Source organism: Dipodomys spectabilis, unplaced genomic scaffold (assembly GCF_019054845.1).
Source record: "Dipodomys spectabilis isolate Male_0828 unplaced genomic scaffold, ASM1905484v1 ptg000137l, whole genome shotgun sequence".
Lineage (NCBI taxonomy): Eukaryota > Metazoa > Chordata > Mammalia > Rodentia > Heteromyidae > Dipodomys > Dipodomys spectabilis.
The window spans coordinates 2,055,747-2,077,281 of record NW_024870814.1 but is presented as its reverse complement, the minus strand read 5'-3'; the positions used below and the strand labels follow the sequence as shown (position 1 = coordinate 2,077,281).

Below are 21,535 nucleotides of genomic sequence, written 5' to 3'. Positions count from 1 at the left end.
TTCTTTATTAGAGGTTGAGAACCACTATCTCCAACACCTGCAGCCATCAAACTCAAATGTTTACAAATTTAGGATGTGGTTAAATAATTACGTACAGTTTTGTCCCTTCAGGATGACTTGCTTTGCACAAGTTGCCCATCTCTACCCAACATCTGCAGCTCTGAAAAGATAAAACATGAGGCACAAAACTCTCCAACCACTTCCTTTTTGAACTTTCCAATGCAGACTGTACACTGGGCTGCTGGGTAATCACCCAAGTACCTAATCCCCAGTCTATCTTCCTGCTCACTTCTGCTTATGAGACTTAACACTCTCTCTGGATGCTCTTAGTCTACCCATCCCCCTTACAAATCAGGCAAGTGCCCAAGAAAAGCTGTGCATGCTACTGCCACCTTGTGGCCATATTCTTTTTTCACCAATTAACCTTCAAATCCTTGTGTCCTCTCCCCTGAGGAATATTGGCTACAAAATCATGCTGCAAAACCTACATCTCTCTAAATGTCTTCAGTGTTTGATATTTTGTCTTTATTTTATGATGCGGCTTCTGTTTCTACTCATCATCACTACTTTTCCACTCAATTTCTACACAAAAATGCACTCACACAACACAAGTGCAACAGACTTCACTGAAGGTTTGAAAGGCTTTAAGCTTGCAGATATGTAAATGATAACTAACTGAAATTACACATTGTTCCTTGAAATCTTTTCTGATAATCTTCCATTGCATGTTCTTCACTAATCTTGTATCCTTCTCACTTTTTTTGTTTGTTTTTTGTCAGTCGGGCATGGGGCTTGAACTCTGGGCCTGGGCACTGTCCCTGTGCTCTTCAGCTCAAGGTGACAGCTCTGCTGCTTGAGCCACAATGTCACTTCCGGTTTTCTAGTGGTTTATTGGAGATAAGAGTCTCACAACTTTCCTGCCCGGGCTGGCTTTGAACTGTGATCCTCACATCTCAGCCTCCTGAGTAGCTAGGATTGTAGGTGTGAGCCATCGGCACCTGGCTTCACTTTTCTTACAGAATCAATCTTTTCACAATCTATTCTCTGCCCCACTCTGCCTTTCCTATTAACAACAATTCTTTGATTGAATGCATTGAGAAGACTTAGTTGGAAAGGGCAAAGACAGCACTGGAGCTGCCTATTAGAATAGCAGGTTGAAGAAAATTAAAGTTTCCAACAGTATGGTCTTAGTGTGTGAGTTTGCTCATCCCCCAGGAGGGAAATGAAGATAAATAAGTATAATAAGCATTCAGTTTTTGAGATATATGGTAGGAGAAAAAAAAGACATAAAATTTTACCACCAAACATTATACTACAACCAATAAAAACAAGTTTAAGAACTTCAGAGCATCGGGAGTCAACAGAAGACACTGCAGAGATTAATATCATAATCATGAGTGCCAAGAGCTTTGCCACTCAGCAGCCTGGTGGAACTCAAACAAGGACTGAACATTTAGCAACATGTTTGTGGGTAAGAGACAGGAAGAAGGAAAATGGTAGGGTTGCCTTTTGGGTGATTAAAATAATGATCTGTGCACAGTAACCAATATGAGATGTCTCCTAGAACTTTGAGTAGACTAATTTGCATGGAAAATCAGAAGACTGGTGAAATCAGAATGGCTGATTAGTAAGCTAAAGGAAGCCCAGGGAGCTGGACTGGGACGATATCTGGCTAACATTTTACACTGTTGTTTCAGCCAGAGCTTCTCTAACTGAGAACTGATGAAGTCCCCAAATACACCAATGCAGTTTAGGAAGCATAACATTACACTACAAAGGGTAAAAATCTGTCAACACAGAAGATTCCCTTGTCAGAGCATTTGGTACTCTTCCTTTTAATCTCCAAGAACTTCTTTGCTTGTAACTTCTGGCACTATGCATTTCATTTACAAGGTTTTCCCCAACCCAAGAAACCCTCCGTGTAAACAGCTGCAGTAGAGTCAAATGGATCACCATCTTGGAGAACAAATGCGCTTCTCTTCAGCCACTATCCTTCCACCCCTGCCCACATTCCCCGCTGTCATCAAGCAGTATGTTCAAGACCGAAGAATATTTTAGAAAAGAATCAATCTTCCTTTTATTCCAGCTTTCCCTTCCCCCCACATTAAGTACATGCTGGAACCCTGTTCAGATTTATTGAACGTAAGGGCCTGTAATGACTTATCAGTCTGGGTGAGAGAAGTCTATTACTCTCCAACCATACATCAAGTGGCTTTCATTTCAGGTTTACATGCCATGTCAGGGAGCCCACAGCAGGTGAGGAACAGTAAATTCACTCCAGGGTTGGTTAATAAAACTTGGTAGTGGGCAACAATGACAGACAAGGTCTTGATTGCAACATGTGAGATGGCAATTTCTAAATTAGTAACTTAGTCTATATTTCAAAGTAGAGACTCTGAAAAGCTTTCAAAGGAAGGCATTCAGCAGGGTGGCATTCTCTAAAGGAGATATTTTCCTGCAGAATTTTATTCACCATTTCTCTCTCTCCTTCCTGGCTACATTTCTTCTATGCAATGTGTTTTGTCCTTTAGTTTTTCAAACACGATAGAGGTCACTTTTTTTCTATACCGCACTAGCAGTTAGAATATAGTAGCAATAAGGGGTGGAGAAAAGAAGATCACTGAGTATAGGATAAATATGACATGAACATTCCTGCAGAAGGCTAAAAGATGGACTAGGGTTTGATAACTCTAATCCCTGAAACCTATAAATTATACTTTATTTGGAAAAGGATCTTAGAAGTTATAGTTTTTGAGATAGAAAGATTATCCTGGGCTATCTGTTAAGGCTCTGAATGTAATCAGATATCTTTATTAGAGAAAGCAGAGGCATATTTGACACAGACAAAACACAGGCAATTGACACTGTGGACAAAGAAATGGAGTCATAAAGCCCGGGGATGTTGAAAGCTAAAAGACACTTCAAGAGGACACTTCAAGAGGCAAGGGGAATATCCCCAGAGCTCTCAGATGGGGCTGAAACTTGTTCATATCTTTATTTTGGCCTAATGAAATTGATATTTAAAACTTCTAAGACTGTGAAAGAATAAATAAACTTAGGTTGTTTTATGCAACCAAGACTACAGAGATTTGATCATTTGTTAAAGCAGCCACTAATGCACTAATACACTTGTCAAACCACTATTCAGAGAATATTTCTTCCTGATCAGCAGCTCAGTGAGTAGACTTAAATGCAGAACTACCTTTTCCAGGAGAGTGGAACAACCATTTTTGTTTCACTGTAAAGTCAGATCAGATTAGAATCATTTCATGCACAATTACAAAAGCTCAAGATGCTTGTGAACTAATAAGGCAAAGGAGGGTGTTAAGGTATTGCCTGCGGTGATCTTTCTGGATTACCAAGGGACATTGAGTCACTATACCACATAGAGATAAGAAATAGATACAAAGAAGAATATGTCTGAAATGCAGGAGATTTTTTTAGAGTATCTTCTAGAATTGTCATGCTCTGTAATTAAGATTCTTGAGAAACAACAAGCACCTAAATTTGGAAGAACAACAAATGTCCCAGATCCTTTAGGAAAAACTGTTTATGTCCCCACAGAATATAAAAAATACATCTTTATACATAGTCTATGGATCATAGCTACTACCTGCTGTGAGGACAGAGATCTGAGTCTCTTACATGAATAATAGTTGTACTGTAGGACTTCTCAGCATCCTAAGCCAAGGAGAGAATTCCAACTGACCATTTACTGCTTCCTTTTCCATTATTTTATTATTCCTTTGCCAGCCTCTACTTCTCAACTTCCCAGTTAAAAAAATTAAGTTAAATATGAATAACCAAAAACCTTAGTATCAAATAAAAATGCATTGTAATTTGGCAATGGCCTCCAATCACATACTTCGGCTTTCAGCATCAAAGAGAACTTGGGCTGTTTTAATAAACAGTAAGATGAAAAGCAGTGAGCCAACAAAGCGTGACAGGATTTAAAAAAAAAAAAACTCACAGCAATGTGCACGGCACTTGCAATTATATTTCCAGTTAAAGAGAGATGGAGGAAGTTCAACTCCATTTTCAGCAATTTGCATGTTTCTCACAAAGAGCTTCGCTCCAGTTAATGGCCAAGATGATAAAGAGGGAAATGCGCGACCTCCTAGTTACCTAGTGCCATTCTCCCCGCAGGCTCTCTGGGCACTTCAAAGCACTTGGCACACTCAGTTCTGCTGCTTCTCTCCCAGAAAATGGCATGCAGGACTGGCTGTGCCTACAAGTCCACTGCAAAGTTGCTCTTTAGTAATCCTCAGCCTCTGTCTGCTGCTTCCTTCTCAGCCTCTCTCCTTCCATCTGCCCATGTATTATTCCAGGCTTCCTTCCCCTCCCTCCTCACAGGAAAACAGGTGTATTCACTCTCTGTCACTGCATAACAAATCACTCTGTAACTTCAAGGCTTGGAACAACAACAAATATTTATTGTTCCCAATTTCTGTGGGTCAGAATCAAAGGATAGCTTTGTGGAGCAGTGATGACCTGCAGGAGAGGAGTCCTTGGTGAGGCTGTAGTCAAGATGTCAATTTGGGGTTACATTCATGGTGGGGTTTGATTGTCTGCTCTCAAGTTGAGTTATGTGGCTGGCACATTCGTTATTATCTTGAAAAGAGACCCAAGGTTCTAGGTACATGGAAGTGTCCACAGGTTCCAAGAGCCTCTTAACCTGGAAGCCAACTAGCCCAGAGTGAATGAGCCCACAAAACAAGGTGAAAGATAAAATCCTTTCTGAGACATACTCCACTTATTTCTTATTTCCCCTCTCCCCCTTTCTCTGAGTTTTATTTAAAGTTTGGAAAAAATCTGGCCTTTATTTGCATAGCTAGGTATAGCGGTGAGGAATTAATCAATAATTGTGCTGGAAATAAACAAAAAATGATGCTTTTTTAAAAAAATCATGTTTCTATGTATAATATTACTGTGTTTTAAAAGCCAATCAGAACAGAATAATTTCTATTTTGTATTACTTTTAATTGACAAATAAAATGATGTATGTTTATGATATATAAGATGATATTTAAATATGTATATAGTGTGGGATGGCTAACCTAATTTACATATGTGTAAACTGACATGTAATTTTTTTGTGATAAGAACCCTTAAAAATTTATCACTTAAAATATTTCAGCAATTGTCAAGAGAGCAATATTTGTTATTAACTACATCATTATGTTATACCACAATGACTTGAATTTTATTCTTCCCATATAACTTTTCTTTTTCTAATATATCTCAGATATATGTCCCATACTCAGCTGCCTTGTGACCACAATTTTATCTTCTGCTTCTAAGAATTTGACATTTTATATTATTTATATATTTGCCTATCTGTGCCTAGCTTATTTATTATAATGCCTTTCAGGTTCAAGTTGTAACAAATGACATGATTGTGTTCTCTTTTATGACTGAATAGTTTTCATTGTATATATGCAACATGTTTTATTAATCCTTATATCCCTTGAGAGACTTCAAGTTGATTACAAATGATAGATATGTAGATAGCTCTTTTTAAATATATTTTTTATTGTAAAGATACTGTACACAGAGGTTACAGTTACATGAGTAAGGTAATGAGTACATTTCCTATGGAGCATTGTTACCCACTCCTTTGTTTTTCCCCTACCATTCCTTCCCTCTCTACCTCCCCAACTTGAACATACTATGTCATTTCCATTGGACACATTCCTGCTACTTGTATTACTAGAGCAGCTGGTACTCCAATTTCTAAATTTTCCTTGGATCAATGTTTATACTGTTTTCCTTAATGGCATGACTAATTTACATTCCCACCTACTGGGTCCAAACTTTTCTTTTTTTCCTATATCCTTGCTAATACTCATCTTTGACCTTTTTGATAATTCGAACAGGTGTAAAGTGATATGTCATTGTGGTTTTGCATTTCCCTGATTACAGATGCTCTTGAGCAGTTTTTCATAGATCTGTTGGCCATTAGAATGTCTTCTGAGAAATGTCTGTTTAGCCCCTTTGTTATTTTAATATCAGGTTACTTTTTTCCTTGCTACTGGATTGACTTTTGAAATAAATTTTTGATATTACTTTACTTGATGCATGCATGGTTTGCAAATATTTTTTCCCATTTCAACAGTTGTGTCTTCACTCTGTTGGTGTGTCTTATGTTATTCCAAAAGGACAAACAATAAAAGCAAAAATAGACAACTTTGACTGGGGGAGGGGTTAAGGGAAGGGGCAGCAGGGCGGTGGTGAGGGGGAGGTGAGGTGGGGGAAGATGGGAAGGGATGGGAAGGAGAAACAAAGGAGGAGGCTACAATGCTTGATAGGAAATATACTCATTATCTTGCCCATGTAATTATAACCCCTCTGTACAGTATTTTCACAATAAAAAAAAAAGTAAAAAAAATAAAATAAATAGTCAAATGGAATTATATTAAATAGTTTCAAAGTCCAGGGGCTCAGTGATAGGGTACTTGTCTATCATACATAAGGAACAGGATTGAGTCCCTAGTGCCACAAAAAAATTAAATGATTTAAAATGTCTTACAGTCTTCAGTTTTTTGGGCTACATAGATTAGTCCACCTTAAGAGTAGGAGTAACTTTATCCCAGAGTGTGGGTACCATAGAGCAGTGATGAATACAGTCATACTAGAGACCGAATACTAGATTAGTTTTTTCGTATACTGTAGTGGAAATACTATTCATCAAGTCCCTGCTAGAGAAAAAGGACAAGTTTGGTGGAGATTGTGCCCTGACCTCATAAAAGACTTACCAATCTTCAAGTTATTTTATGGATTTCAAAGAGCCAAAAGAAGTATTCTAGATATAAAATTTTAAGACAGCTATGTATTCCTTGGATAAATATTTTGTCTGTGGAATTATGATAAAGAAGATATGACAATAAACAATATCTTGTAAACCTTTAAGTAAACTCTACAACACACCAAAAGGAATAATTGAAGTTGCTTATTTACTTCATTTCTAAACAGTTCAAGGAGTAACAAAGTTTGGGACTTGGGTAGTATAATCTTCATCAGTTTTATCTACTCTCTGACAAAATTTCATCATCTGTCCCCCCTGGACTGATTTTATTCAGATCTTGGGATCAAAATATTTAATTATTTCTTTTTTCCCACTCCTTTTTATTGTGAAAATACTGTACAGAGGCGTTACAATTACATGGGCAAGATAATGAGTACATTTCTTATCAAGCATTGTAGCCTCCTCCTTTGTATAATTATTTCTAACTAAGAAAAATGACAGTTTTTCGTTACTATGGAAGGTTTTTATTTGACCTTCAGTTATGAAGGAGAATTTAGCTGGGTACAGTATTCTTGGTTGATGTTTGTTTGTCATTAGGGCACGGTCTACATCATTCCAAGCTCTTCTTGCTTTAATTGTGTCTGCTGAGAAATCTGAGGTGATTCTAATTTGTTTCCCTTTATAGGTGATTGATCTTTTCTCCTGGACAGCTTTAAGGATCTTTTCCTTGGTCTGAATTGATCCTGAATTGATTATAATGTGACTGTGGGATGTCCTGTTCTGGTCTGGTCTATTTGGGGTTCTAAAAGCTTCTTGTATCTGAATAGGACTATCTTTTTGCATGTTTGGGAAGTTCTCTGCTAGGATCCTGTCAGATAAGTTGATGTTAGGCGAAATGAACCCCGAAATAAGTATTCAAAAGTTTTTGCTTTCATGCAATTGTTTCTAACATATTTATAAGGTGATTTCTTTATTGCTTTATATGTCCCTCCCCCACAGTATAACGCCTGCTTTCACTGTATCTGATATTGATATAATTTGTGGAGGGGAAGGGCAAAAACAAATCATTTAAATAGGGATACAGGTGGACCCATTGCAACAATGAGATGTACAAGTCGTTTTGTTGAAAAATGAACTTCACAACTTTGGCGGGCTGTGTGTGGGGGGCAGAGGGGTTAGGGGGTGTGTGTGGGGGAGATGGGAAGGGATGGGAGGGGGAAACAAGGGAGGAGGCAACAATGCTTGATAAGAAATGTACTCATTATCTTGCCCATGTAATTGTAACTCCTCTGTACGGCATTTTCACAATAAAAAAAAATGACATTAATTGAAGTTATAAAATTTCATGAGTCATTTCAAGAACACACACACATCCATTATCATAGTATTTTTTTTCCTCAAAACAAACAAGGAAGCAAATAAACAAATACTTAGTCACAAGTTAGAGAGAAGGATTTCACTTGGAAAGAAAAACAAGAAACTTCCATTTGTAATAATTTATATTTTGAAAATACAACTCTTTTGTTAACTAAACTTTGGTGCTTCAACTTAATCATGATAGTTTACTCTGGCATACTCTAGCCTCTCTCTTTCTCAACATATATATATATATATATATATATATATGTGTATATATATACACATATATATGTATATATATATACATATATATACATATATATACATATATATGTATGTTTGTGTGTGTATCCCTAGTAATTTGTATCTTTATGTTACTGCATGTACAGTGTGACTTTGCATTCCATAAACATTGGAGTTAGTTTATTTATCTTCTCATTTGCTCATGAAGCTTACTTTGGCTAATTGACGAAGATAGAAGCAGATTCTTTTTTTTGGGGAGGGTGGGTCCGGTCGTGGGGCCTGAACTCTGGGCCTTTGCGCTGTCCCTCAGCTCTTCAGGTCAAGACTAGCACTCTACCACTTGAGCCACAGGGCCACTTCCGGCTTTTTTCTTTTTGCTTATGTGGTGCTGAGGAATCGAACCCAGGGCCTCAGGCATGCAAGGCAAGCGCTCTACCACTGAGCCACCTTCCCAGCCCAGAAGCAGATTCCTGAAAGTGCTTTTTTAACCTTGGGATGTGCCCTTTTTATAGTTTTGTTTTTCATTGCTACCTGTAAATAGTGGACAGAGGGGATGCAACTCATCATGTTTGCTTGTGAGTATACTGCATTTTGAACACAGTCCCTCCTTTTATCATTTGTCCCCTCACTCTCAACTCTCCCCATACCCTCAGTTCACTTGGTTCCATTTTCACATACGTACATTTAGTATTATGACTGCATTCACCCATGCTTTCTGTCTTCATTTACCTTCCCTCCTCCCCTTGACCTCATCTCCTCCCAGGAACATATGTTCTAGTTTCCTGGTATTCATTTGATTAAACAGTAAGTTAGTTGTTCAAAGGAATTACACTCCAGTAAGAATGGCTATCATCAATAAAACAACAAGAATAGATGTGGAGAAAAATGAATCCTATTGCACTGTTAGTGGGAATGTAAACTGGTATAAGCACTGTGGAAGGCAGTAGGGAGTTCATCAAAAAACTAAGCATAGGGGCTGGGAAGGTGGCTCAGTGGTAGAGCGCCTGCCTTGCATGCCTGAGGCCCTGGGTTTGATTCCTCAGCACCACATAAGAAAAAAGAAAAAAGCTGGAAGTGGCGCTGTGGCTCAAGTGGTAGAGCATTAGCCTTGAGCTGAAGAGTTGAGGGACAGTGCCCAGGCCCAGAGTTCAGGTCCCACGACCAGACCCCCCCCCCCCCCCCAAAAAAAAGAACTAAGCATAGAACTAGCTTATGATCCAGTAATTACATGATTGGACATTTACCCAAAAGATTACAAGTTAGGATACAGTAAACATGCTTGAACATCCATGTTTATTGCTGCATTATTTACCATAATCAAGTTATAGTAACAATCTAGATGCCCTACAATGGATGAGAGGATTAAGAAATGTGATGCGTATGTATGCATACATATTTATATATGTACATAAAACCCCACACATATATGAACAAAATATCATTTGTCCTTTTTGAGACTCTGCTGTAAAGAAATCCGAAGTAGCCTGTTTTGGAAAACTTATGGAAGAGAAATGTGGGGTCTTTGACCAACGTCAATGAAAACCTATCTGCTAAGTGCAGTCCCATTGGTCAACATGCACTATAACACAAGATAGCAAATACACTGTTGCTTTAGCAAAGAATAGTAATTGACATTATTACACTTAAATGATAACTCTTTAGTTTTATAGAGTGTGGTGCACTGATCAAACCATCTCTAACAGAATCATCTAGGGCCTCATGAAATGAGCAACTTCCTAAGGCCTAAACAAACTTAATCAGAAACTGGGGTGCTGGCTGGAAATCCATCATTTCAAACAAATTTCTAGATGGCTTGCTACTCCAGCCCTTATATTTTACTGAATGATACAAATAATATAATAGATCAGGGTGGCATTTATCTCCCGAGATAAGTCTTACTGGGATTACCATTCCTGCTTGTTTTGCTTCCTCTCTCTTCTTACATACTGTCCTAGCTATGCATTATTCATTATCGCTTTATAACACATAACTTGACTTATGAAATCATAACCTCCTGGTACAACTATTAATAATAAAATAATTAAACATTGCTATGTTTCTAATAATCTGACCATCTTTCTCTCTATACTATTTGCAATTTTCATACTGGTTTGATAGTGCACTGCCTTGGCAATATGGCCTACATTGCAGACCGATCCCGGGGGAGCTCTCAAAAGAGATTCATATCAAATAACTAGAGAAGGAGAGAGTGTGAATTCCTATACTTTGGAAGTGATAAAATGCAAAGCAGCCTAGTATCCTGGGATGGAAATAAACAGCAAATGAATAGAAATTCAAGAGAAACAAGTTAAAATGGGGTGGAAATAATGATCTGGTTTATCATTGCTGTAAGATATGTGCTGTCATGTCATGTATCTAATTAATAGTTTGTAACTTTCTCTAAGGAGATTCAGAAAATCTCCCCAGGCAGTGAATTCATTCCATTGTCCTACTCCTCTTCTAACTGCAAGAAAAATACTTCATCAGATACCTTTCTAACTCTAGACATAGATTCAAAGGGCACCCCCCCAAGCAATCCATTACAAAATATTTCTTACCCTTATCAGAGATTCTGAAAATATTATAAGATCTGATATTATTGCTTTTAATAATTATTTTGTTCATCTGAATTTCAAGATCATCTTACCGTAAAGATCGAAATAGTCTTTATGCTCAAGGCATTCAGTCTTATTGGAAATAGCAATGGAATTTACAGCCAACATGAAAACTGTGTAACTGAAGCTGTATGAAATCAGTAGAAGAATGTGACAAAAGGAAAGAGGTAGAAGAAGAAGGGAAAGAAAAGGAACAGAAAGGGATGAACTGAAAGGTGAAGTTTCCATTGACCTCATGATTGTACTTCATCCTCAGGAAGGATAGGTAGGAATCTTCTCATCAGAAAAAGGAACACATAGCTATGCAGAGGCTCGAGAGAAGAAGACTTACATAAAGTGGTATTTGAAGATGTGATTAAGAGAGAGGCAAGGAAAAGCTAAATAAGCCAGGCCAGTTGGGAAAATTTTGAGTGTATGTGAGCGTGCGTGTGTTTGTGCATGCGCGCACGTGCGCGCACACCCACACTCACACACACTACACACACCCCCACACATACACACCAATCTTGGAGCTTGAATTCAGGGCATGGGCACTGTTCCTGAGCTTATATTACTCCAGACTAGTGCTCTACCACTTGAGCCACAACCCCACTTCTGGCTTTTTAGGGTAGTTAATGTAGATAAGAGAGCTCCTTCCTGGGCTGGCTTTGAATCATAATCCTCAGATCTCAGTTTCCCGAGTAGCTAGGATTACAAGTTTGAGCCACCTTTGCCTAGCTAGGAAGATTCTTATGTGGCCTATTTGAGTCAATGATCTTTGGTAACAAGGAGAATGGAAGGAGAGAGTTAAAGGATCAATGCTCTCATTAAAACCAATGTGTTACAAATGAATACTTTTGTAAAAATCGGCTGGGCACTGGTGGCTCACGCCTGTAATCCTGTCTACTCAGGAGGCTAAGATCTGAGGATCATGGTTTGAAGCCTGCCAGGGCAGGAAAGTCATGAGACCTATATATCTAATTAACCACCAAATAACTAACAAATGACTAACTAAATAAATAAAATGAACAAATAAATTTAAAAAGGGAGTGGTGATGTGACTGAAAAGAGTAGATCATTAGCCTTGAGTGAAAAAGCTCAGGGACAGTGACCAGGCACTGAGTTCAAGCCCCATAATTGACCAATAAAAAAAAACAACCCAACCCCCCTCCCCCCAAAGAAAATAAATAAACGGCTAATTGTCACAACAAGAGACAAGCCAAGCACAGGGCAAACATGTAACACTAACTGGATTGTAAACTTTAAAGTGATTAAAGAGATGAGTTTTTGACAAGTGAATTTTATCTCAGTAAAATAAAAGGAATTACCTTTAGTACTTGTAGGAGAGGAAAGGGGAAAATAATAAGGTTGCTAGTGAGAAAGCTTTGTCTGCAATTTTCTACAATTTAACTTGGAGGTAGTTGAAAACATTTCATGAGAAATACTAGCTATTTTTTTATTTATTTTTGAAAGAGAAGAATTAAAAGGACCATCTTGAAGCTGAAGACCACCTTCATCATTGTTCATTTATTCTGAAACCAAACTGATGCTTATCTTGAAAGCCTTAAAAATACTGTGGTAACATTAGCTTCTCCCAGATGATTTTTTTGGTAAACTTCCCAGCAGTGAAGTGCAGCAGACTGAGAGCTTCTCACTTTATAGTGCTCTATTCTGTAGCAATTGGGAAACTTTAATAAGGATTTTAATGGCTCTTCTTTCTATATATGTTTTTGGTTTTCTGTAGCTTATGTCCATGCCAGTCATATTCCTGATGACTCTAGTTCCCACTTCAAAGACTTGTTTATTGACTGATTCATTCAGTACAATCTAGTGAGTGGTATGGTGTGGAGGCCATGTGAATAGTATAGAGGACCTGTTTACCCACTCCCCATGATGGAATTCTCAGTGTAAAACAATAGAAAAATGTACAGTATTGTTTGCTTGACTGTAATGATAGACACGCATAAATATGGATAGAATTGGACAAAATGCAAGGACCTAAACAATTCCATGGACTGGGGCAGAGACAGAGGTGAACAACAGGAGATCTCAGAGAAAGCCCATGGAAACTAAAGCTTTTTCTTCATGCACTCATTTTTTTATTTGCATTCTGAGAAGTCACATTATTTCGTTTTACTCTTAAATGATTTAATTAGATTTCCTAATATGTATTTTCAGGAGAATGTTTAAAACAAAACTGAAGCAAGATTTCAGAGATGGATAGACGGTTCTATTTTAGGAATAGTTCTTCCTAAGATGATATATTATACACACACACACACACACACACACACACACACACACACACACACACACACATACACATACACACACACACACACTTTCTTTATTTATTGCTCTAAGTCTCTTCTCATCATGTATATTCTTACATAATCGAGAACATGGTTCTGCTTCTGCTTCTTACTTTTGTATTTAACTCACTTAGTCAAGCTCTTTTCTATGTCATTAAGTATTCTCTAACACATCATTTTAAGTTCTAATGAATACATGTTATTTCATCTTAAATTTGCCATGTCTTAGGGTTACCTGGGAACAGACTCGAAGCTCTAGAAGGATTATAGTTTTGCTGAGGACTCTCAGGTTGATGCCTGTTAGGGAGAAGTAGAGAAGGACTGGATAGAGGGACAGGTTGTTGGGAGGCTCACAGAGGCCACGGCAATTCCACAGGGAGTTTTCAGCTTAGAGAGCCCCTCAGAGAAGCAAAGTGGCCAAGCCTCTGTTTTCTTGGCTGAAGTGGTCATTTGATGAGGGGAGAAGTAAGCTCAGCATGGCACCTTTCTCCTGCCCCATGCTATGTTGACGGAAGGACTCAGCTGAGAGTAGTTCATAGCCAACACTTCTGACAGCTGGAGGACAAGATTCTTGGCTCTAAAGGGGAGAACTGGGTGACCCACTACAGCACCGCCACATGACATGATTCATTTATCCACTGTCCTATTGTGAAACATTTATAGTAGGCTTTGAAGGATGAAGAAGAAAGGAAAGGGAGAGAGCAGTCCAGTAAGAACAGTATGAACAGTACAGAGTTGTGAAACATGTTAACAAAACCTAATATTAAGAACACCTAATATCTCATGGTAGGGCAGAGAATGGTAACTGGTAAGTAATCAGAGCTGAGTGCGAGGAAAGGCATGGGCAGAGCCAGAATCAGGGAGATGCCGAATGGTTTTGTTCTGATTGCATCCGATAAATGAGGGCAACTCTTTCTGCTGCCAGCTGTGACATCATTCTGTCTCAGGGCTGGACTTGGAGATCTAAAGATGAGAATGTGGCAGCCAGATCCTCAGCCACAAGTTGCAGGGGCCTCTCTAGTGATGTCTGTCTCTAGCTATGATGAGAGCTGGTCAAATTCAAGAGGCTGGCTCTTGTCTCTATCCAGTGTCCCACGAAGGTAGCACCTATAGAAGCGCAATTGAGTTCAATGAACCTTTTGGAAAAGGCTATGTATGGAAGTCTAGGTCAAAAAGCTACTAGCAGAGTAAATACACAATGTGCTCCAAGCAGAAGCCACGCATCCCAGTGTTCTTTTCTGAGTATCCCCACATGGATGATCAAAGTCGAGAAACACTGGTCTCAACAGACAAAGCAAATTTCTGTGCGGTATACAGCAGTTCAGTCTCTTTCCAAATTGATTGACTGAGTTTTTTTTTAAAGCAATGAATTGATTGACTGAGTTTTAAAAAGTGATGGGTTGATTTGAGAACAGGTCAGAAAAATCAATCCTGAATACTTTTTATCTTGAATGCCAAGCAGAGTCATCGCAGTGGCAAGGAGCAGTTCTGGCCACTAAGAATTAATTAGGATTTGGGCCTTAAGGCCAGCAACCTTCACTGTGAAAATTTGTCAAGTTTTATTAAGCCAGCAGCTCTGTGGTGATTGAGAGCAGGGTGGAGTGGGCAAGATTGCAAGTATGTTGCCATAGCTACAAGAAGAGATGCGACTCGAGTGGGTGGCATGATCATTTTGATTCTAGGAAGTTTATTTAGAGATAGGCTCACATGTGATGGGGAGAAACAGCTCTGAATGTCTCAGAATCATTATGGAATCAGCAATTCGCACCCACCATCCTAACAGCATGCTAAAATTCAAGAGACTAAAATATTCCTTGACATACTTGGAGAATCCATGAGATGCCCATGAACTTGGAACTTGTGAAGGAATTAAGGTACTGAAGATTTACAAGGGTGAAGATGCTGTTGACTGAAATTCAGAGATATAAAACCTTGGAAAGGTGAGGTTTCAACTGCCTTTTCTTATTTCACTAATTTGTTTGGGCTACAGTGCTAGAAATTGTTCAATGCCCAAGACCTTGTAAGCACTTTTGTCCTGTTACACAAGATGAGACAGATAAGCTAACTGACCCTACCTTGAGTGAAGGTCATGCGAAAATACATGATAGTGGAACCTGGCAAAGCTACCTGGATTTTATGCCACAAAACAGGGAAATCTATTATGAGCCAAAAATCATTGGAGTCCTGCTTGGATGTAAATGTGCAGAGATAACAGGAGGGCATTTGTAAATGCAAGTTTGCCCTATAAGGGAACAAATGCAGTGACACTGTATTCAACGAATACTTTTTATTTACTTAATGTGTGTGTGTGTGTGTGTGTGGTTGTGTGCGATCATGTGCTCCAACTGGGGTTTGAACTCAAGACCTGGGAGCTATCCTTTCATTCAAGGCCCAGGGTCTGCCACGTGAGCCTTATTCCATTTCTGGCTTTTTGCTGGTTAATTGGAGATCAGTGTCTCACAGGCTCCAATGCCTCAAACAGCTTTAAAACTAGATCCTCACATCTCAGACTCTCGAGTAGGTAGGATTACAAGCATGAGCCACTGGCTTCCAGCTCAGATGCTTAAAAAATACCCTGCTGAGATAATTTAGAGATACTGAAAAGTAAAAGAACCAACAGTGAGAAGCAGACAGAGAGAGACAGAGCGAAAAGTTATATGAACTAGGCCAATCATAAAGCTGCTTAGATGTGAACTAACAATTTTTGCAAGTGTGCTTCAACTCAGGAAAGTCAGAAAAGTTGTCAGAGATATTTTCTCTTGGCCAACTATCTGCCTTAATTCTTTCTTGCAGGACAAAGAGAACCCGAGAACTCTGTTCTCAGAGTGAGACTTAGCATTCTAGTCTGGGGTGAGTTGTTGCATCTCTATATTTTCCATTTCTTTTGTGCAATGAAGAGGTTGAGTTGGAAGACCTCCACCTCAGTTATTACAGTCTAAGCTTCTGTTGCACTTAAAATTCTCTTATTTGCAATAACTAGCATATGTCTGAGACAAGCAGAAAAGGTCAGATAAGTTGATGTTAGGCGAAATGAACCCCGAGATAAGGATTCAAACATTTTTTTTCTTTCTTGCGATTGTTTCTAACATATTTATAAGATGATTTCTTTGTTGCTTTGTATATCCCTTCCACACGGTATAACCCCTGATTTCACTGTATTTGATGTTGGTATAATTTGTGGAGGGGAAGGGCAAAAACAAATTGTTTAACTAGGGATACAGGTGGACCCATTGCAACAATGAGATGTACAAGATGTTATGTCGAAAAACGAACTTTACAACTTTGGCGGGGAGGGAGGTACGGGGGGGGGCGGAGATGGGAAGGGATGGGAAGGGGAAACAAAGGAGGAGGCAACAATGCTTTATAAGAAATGTACTCTTTACCTTGCTCATGTAATTGTAACCCCTCTGTATGGTATTTTCAGAATAAAAAATAAAACAATAATAACATCTACCTAAAGACCTCTCCAAAACTTATTTCCCTCACGAAGTAGCTAGATGGTCATGAATGTGTAGTTAAAAGGTATGATTGTTTTTATGCCTGGAAGCAACACATCTTGCTCAGTTTGCAGTCATATGGACTTCTTCAGAGCAAACATAATTTTAAAGATCCTTGCTTTCCACTCACTGTTTATAATGGACTCAAAAAATTACTGGAAGCATCAAGACAATGAGCAGAATGGTTCCATGGAAAGTCCTGAAGCAGTAAGACAACAAATGACTCTTTACCACCTACCATGAGACCTTGAGCCAGCTCCAAGTTTCTAACCCTCAGTTTTCTCTTTCTATAAAATTATACTCATGGGCTAGGAATGTGGCTTAGTGGTAAAATGCTTGCCTAGCATGCATGCAGCCCTGGGTTCCATTCCTCAGTACCACATAAATAGAAAAAGCCTGGATTGGCACTGTGGCTCAAGTGGCAGAGTGCTAGCCTTGAGCAAAAGAAGTGCAAGGACAGTGCCCAGGCCCTGATTTCAAGCCCAAAGACTAGCCAAAAAAATAAATAAATAAAATTATACCCATGCGACGTTCCCAGCATTTAAAAAATTGAAATGTGTTATATATAATATGTATATAGCTACACAGGTATGATAGTATGGAATGCTCTCAATTTTCTTCTGCCAAATAACTCAATTTGCTGAGTGACAAGATGACTTTTTATTCTATTACAGTTCTCAGGAGAATGCACAGAGCAGATGTTAGCAAGGTTATACTTTTACTTGCTGGGAAACAGGAAGAAAATTAAACAACTGCTTCTAGAGACCACTCAGTACACATACTTAAAAATTTTAAGCAAATGAATGAAAATAAAGGCCCATCTGTGAACTACTAGAAGGTTTCAATTACTTTTCCTAGCTCGCTAGCCCCGAATGTTAGTATACAGGGTGATATTCTGTTAAAATCAAGAATGGTATCTATTCTTATAGCAAAGTGATTCTGACCCTATTTCACCATTTTAGGGCTTGATGTATAAAAGTATTGTAGCTAATCCAAAACGTAAATATCATATCCACTGTTTTGTTGTTAAAACGTAGTTGGCTTGAAAGTGGATTTGTAGTGCTATGTATTGGTCTCTTATCTGCTTATAGGAAGAGGCCAAAGAAGAGTAAAAGGATGCAGATAATAAGTAGTGCTCAGCATTTGGGATGAACCACTCTGGTTCTTCAGTGTTCCTACAGCAAAGACATCAGAGGTAAAACAAGGGCTGGCTCCGCAGGGCACAGAAGCAACATGGAAGGGACCTCATTGTCATGGTCAAGACTGGATCATCTGCCTATCTAGATCACCTTCCTGGATCCACAAAAGCTTCATTCGAGACCTTCTAATCAACATTTATGATTAAAAATGGCTTTGTTAAGCATTCACATTACTTCCTAAGGGTACCTTTCAGAATATTAGTTCATGGAAATTGATGATGTCTTCATTCAACTACAAGATGACTGCATCACTGTCTCCTTAGTTGGGGGAAAGAATCAGGTATATTTTCCCTATTAAGTACGATAAGTATTTAGCGAGGGCAAGGGAGATCCATCTTGAATATATAGATACGTTTCAGACTTCCTTAGGAAAGGTCATTTGTAAGATTTTTAATATTTTAAATCATATGGACTTACTTTTGGAATAGAAAAGCTTTATGTGAATGTATATAAACTAATGTATATTTAAAGAACAAAATGGGGTCTGTTATCCTTCATTGTGCACTATGTACAATGCTCTTGAAAATTTCCAAACACAAGATAGAGTCCTTGTCCACATTTCCAGTGCTGAGTAATAAGCATTCTCTCTTTGCTGCTCTTTATTTGGGACAAGTTCATGCAGAATGCTCTCTCTTTCTAGCTTTCCTTGCAGCTTAAATCTGCTTCAACATCTGAATAAGTTCTAGCCAAAGGGGTTTTAGGCCAAAATGATGCATATACCTTCAGCAAGGCTTACTTTGAAAGAGAATTCATGCGCTCTCTCTCTCTCTCTCTCTCTCTCTCTCTCTCTCTCTCTCTCTCTCTCTCTCTCTCCTCTCTCTCCCTCTCTCTCTTTTCTCTCTGTTCTTCCCCCCCCCACTCGCTTTTCCTTTTCCTTCCAGCTAACATGTGAATGTGAAAGCCAGAAATGAAGCAGCCATCTCACTCCACAAAGCCCAGGTCAAGGATTCCAAGTCTCTGCTGATTGTGGTACTCACATCAGCTATGAATTCCCGATCTAGACTTCTATACATTCCTTCATTTAAACAAATGTTATTTTAGATGTTAAGACATCAACCTGCATTTGAACAACATTCCCTTTCATAAGTCAACTTAAATTCATACCTGTACTTGCTTAGCTTAGATGGTTAAGCTCACCGGTCAGAAATAATTTTATTTTCTTTTGGACATTTGATTTGGGCCTATTTGGGGTGCACTCAGCTTTCTTGGATAACACATAGGAACACATGCTCACATGGTCTGAAGCCTTTGCAAAAGTGATTTTGCATCAAAGGTGACAAATCCAAATGTAGGCACTGGGCAGGGAACATATATAAGACCAGGGCACAGACCCCGTAAGTGCTGGTGTTTGTAAACCCTTGGGGTCCAAGAAGATGTGGCGTTACTCAAGATTTGGCCTACTGGTCAGCTGTTCCCAGCTTACAAGTCACAGATTAGAGGGAAGAGGTAGGGTTATAAACTGAAAACTTGGAAGGCATATTTCTCATGCAGGAAAGAAATTTCAGCTGTTATGAAATTTGCTATGTTTGTCAAAAATAACCAAAATAATAAGAAGTAATGAATAAGAATGAAGAGTTTATTTTCTTTATCAAGACAGGGAACTCACTTTGCTGCCTAGGCTAACCTCACACGCTCAATTCTCCTGTCACAGCCTCCCAAGGACTGAGATTACTGGCATGTGCCTGGGTAACTAGCTAAAGGGTAAAAGTGTTAACTTCAAATATTATAAAAATAGCACTCTCCTCTCCTATTATCCTCCTGGATAGTTACTAAAAGCTAAGATGGCTCAAATACGCCATCTGGAGCATCTGGAGGGGAGGTTGGTAGCTACCCCTCCCCATCACTTTTCCAACCACTGCCAGATAAGAGGTCACTTCTCTTCTTCCCAGCACACCTTACTCCTGGCCACAGAAGAGCAGAGACCAGGATTCAATGTGCTCCACTTGGGGAAAATCTTTTCTCTCATGCAGACAACAGCAAGGTTCCCTATTGCAGCATCTCCTCCTGATGTTAATCACACCTGCCCACAATCCTGATCCCTGAGGGAGGCAGATGTGGGGTGATAGCCTGGGCTGTAGGCCAGAAACCACAGCATCCACCTTACTCCTGCCTGGCACATAACACTCCACTTCTGCAATTAACCTCCCCACCTAGAGTCTTCATGCCAAGAAATAATGCCAAAGGCATTAGCACACAGCAGGCAAAGCTTGGCATGGCTGCAGGGCTAAAGAATCACAGTGTTTCTGGAATTTTTTTACTCTAGGTAAAATTTACTCTGTAACAACCTGGAGCTCCATTAGCTGAAACTACTCTCAAAACCATTTCTAAATAGTTTTGACCTCTGGATTTAGGGTCTCTCATAGAATTATAACAAAGGGAAATGCTAATGCAAACCCTGCTGGATTTTTTTTTATTCTATTTAAGTAAAAGGCTCCCCTAGAGGCTTAGAGCTTAAGACCCAACCATTTAGGATGGAGCCATGGAGACTGGACCATCAGAAGCAATAAAACTGTGATTTGGTTGTGTAAACTGGGGGGTAGCACACAGTCTTAAATTGAATAGACACTTTCTCATTTTTTCTTAGGGCTCTGGATTACACCATGCAAGACTTCTCAGAGTACTATTTGCCTGTGTATGGTCCACTTAACTAAGCATAAGCATATTCCCACTGTGCCGTGTGCAAATTGTACTTGTAAACAGAATGCTTTTCTGTGTATTGCTACCCATTGCAATTTACGCTCTAATCTTTAGGATTTAAGGCACGAATAGAAAGATGCATACTTTCATGCCTACCTATAATTTGCTAAAGAGAAGCAGCTAACCACATTGAAAAAAATAAACACAGCCATCCCACTTTGTGAACAGAAGACTACTAAAGGCTTCCACATGCGTTCATGGTACTGGCACTCAGGGAGCTCAGAAATAAGTATGGGATATCAGGCATAAGGTCCAAACATTTGTAAGAAGTACAGAATCCCAAAATGAGTTGGAATTAGAAACTATTTAAATAGGATGAGAACTTTCTATGCAGAAAGTACAGGTTGAAAGGTTGCCTTACAGACCACAACAAGTTTATGCTGGTAGACACAATACGTGTTTGAGAGAGCACTTAGTCTAGGGAACTAACCTTAAGTTCTAAATGACACTATTTAACAGAAATACTTGACTTCTCAGTTTGCCTCACTATCAAATGAGAATGATAATACCTGTCTCATAGGATGGACGTAGCATTACCTGCCTGTATCTTCACATATTCATTCATCTCTTGAGAGCATGTCTTAAACACATCATCCTCAAAGAATATCCTCAACATATTGGTTGGAATAAAGGAAAAATGCCCACTTGCCTAAATCTAGAAAGCTAGAATAAACGCTTGCTTCTTAATCTGAAGATAACCATTAAGAGTAGCTCCAACCTGTACCAAAGGCTATCTAAATGTGAACTGACACAGTAAAGGATGCACAGACAATAAAGTTAAAAATATGATATGCATACTGCATTATGTAATAGTGAAAATACAAAGAGAAAAAAGAGCTAACAATTTATACCTAGCTATTTGGCTTAACTTTATTAGATATGCTATTTC

General features: G+C 38.9%; 1 protein-coding gene across 5 annotated transcripts in view; it reads right to left on the bottom strand.

Annotated features, from left to right (window-relative positions):
- Ctnna2 (catenin alpha 2) overlaps positions 1 to 21,535 on the bottom strand; it is a 1,105,512-nt gene that overhangs the window by 552,914 nt on the left and 531,063 nt on the right. The window contains exon 8 of one of the 5 annotated variants that reach the window (XM_042690429.1): positions 13,871 to 13,896. The exons of the other annotated variants lie outside the window; for them this stretch is intronic. Within the exon in view, the coding sequence (XP_042546363.1) occupies positions 13,871 to 13,896 (26 nt within the window). The remainder of the gene's footprint in view (positions 1 to 13,870; positions 13,897 to 21,535) is intronic. 5 annotated transcript variants of the gene reach the window in all.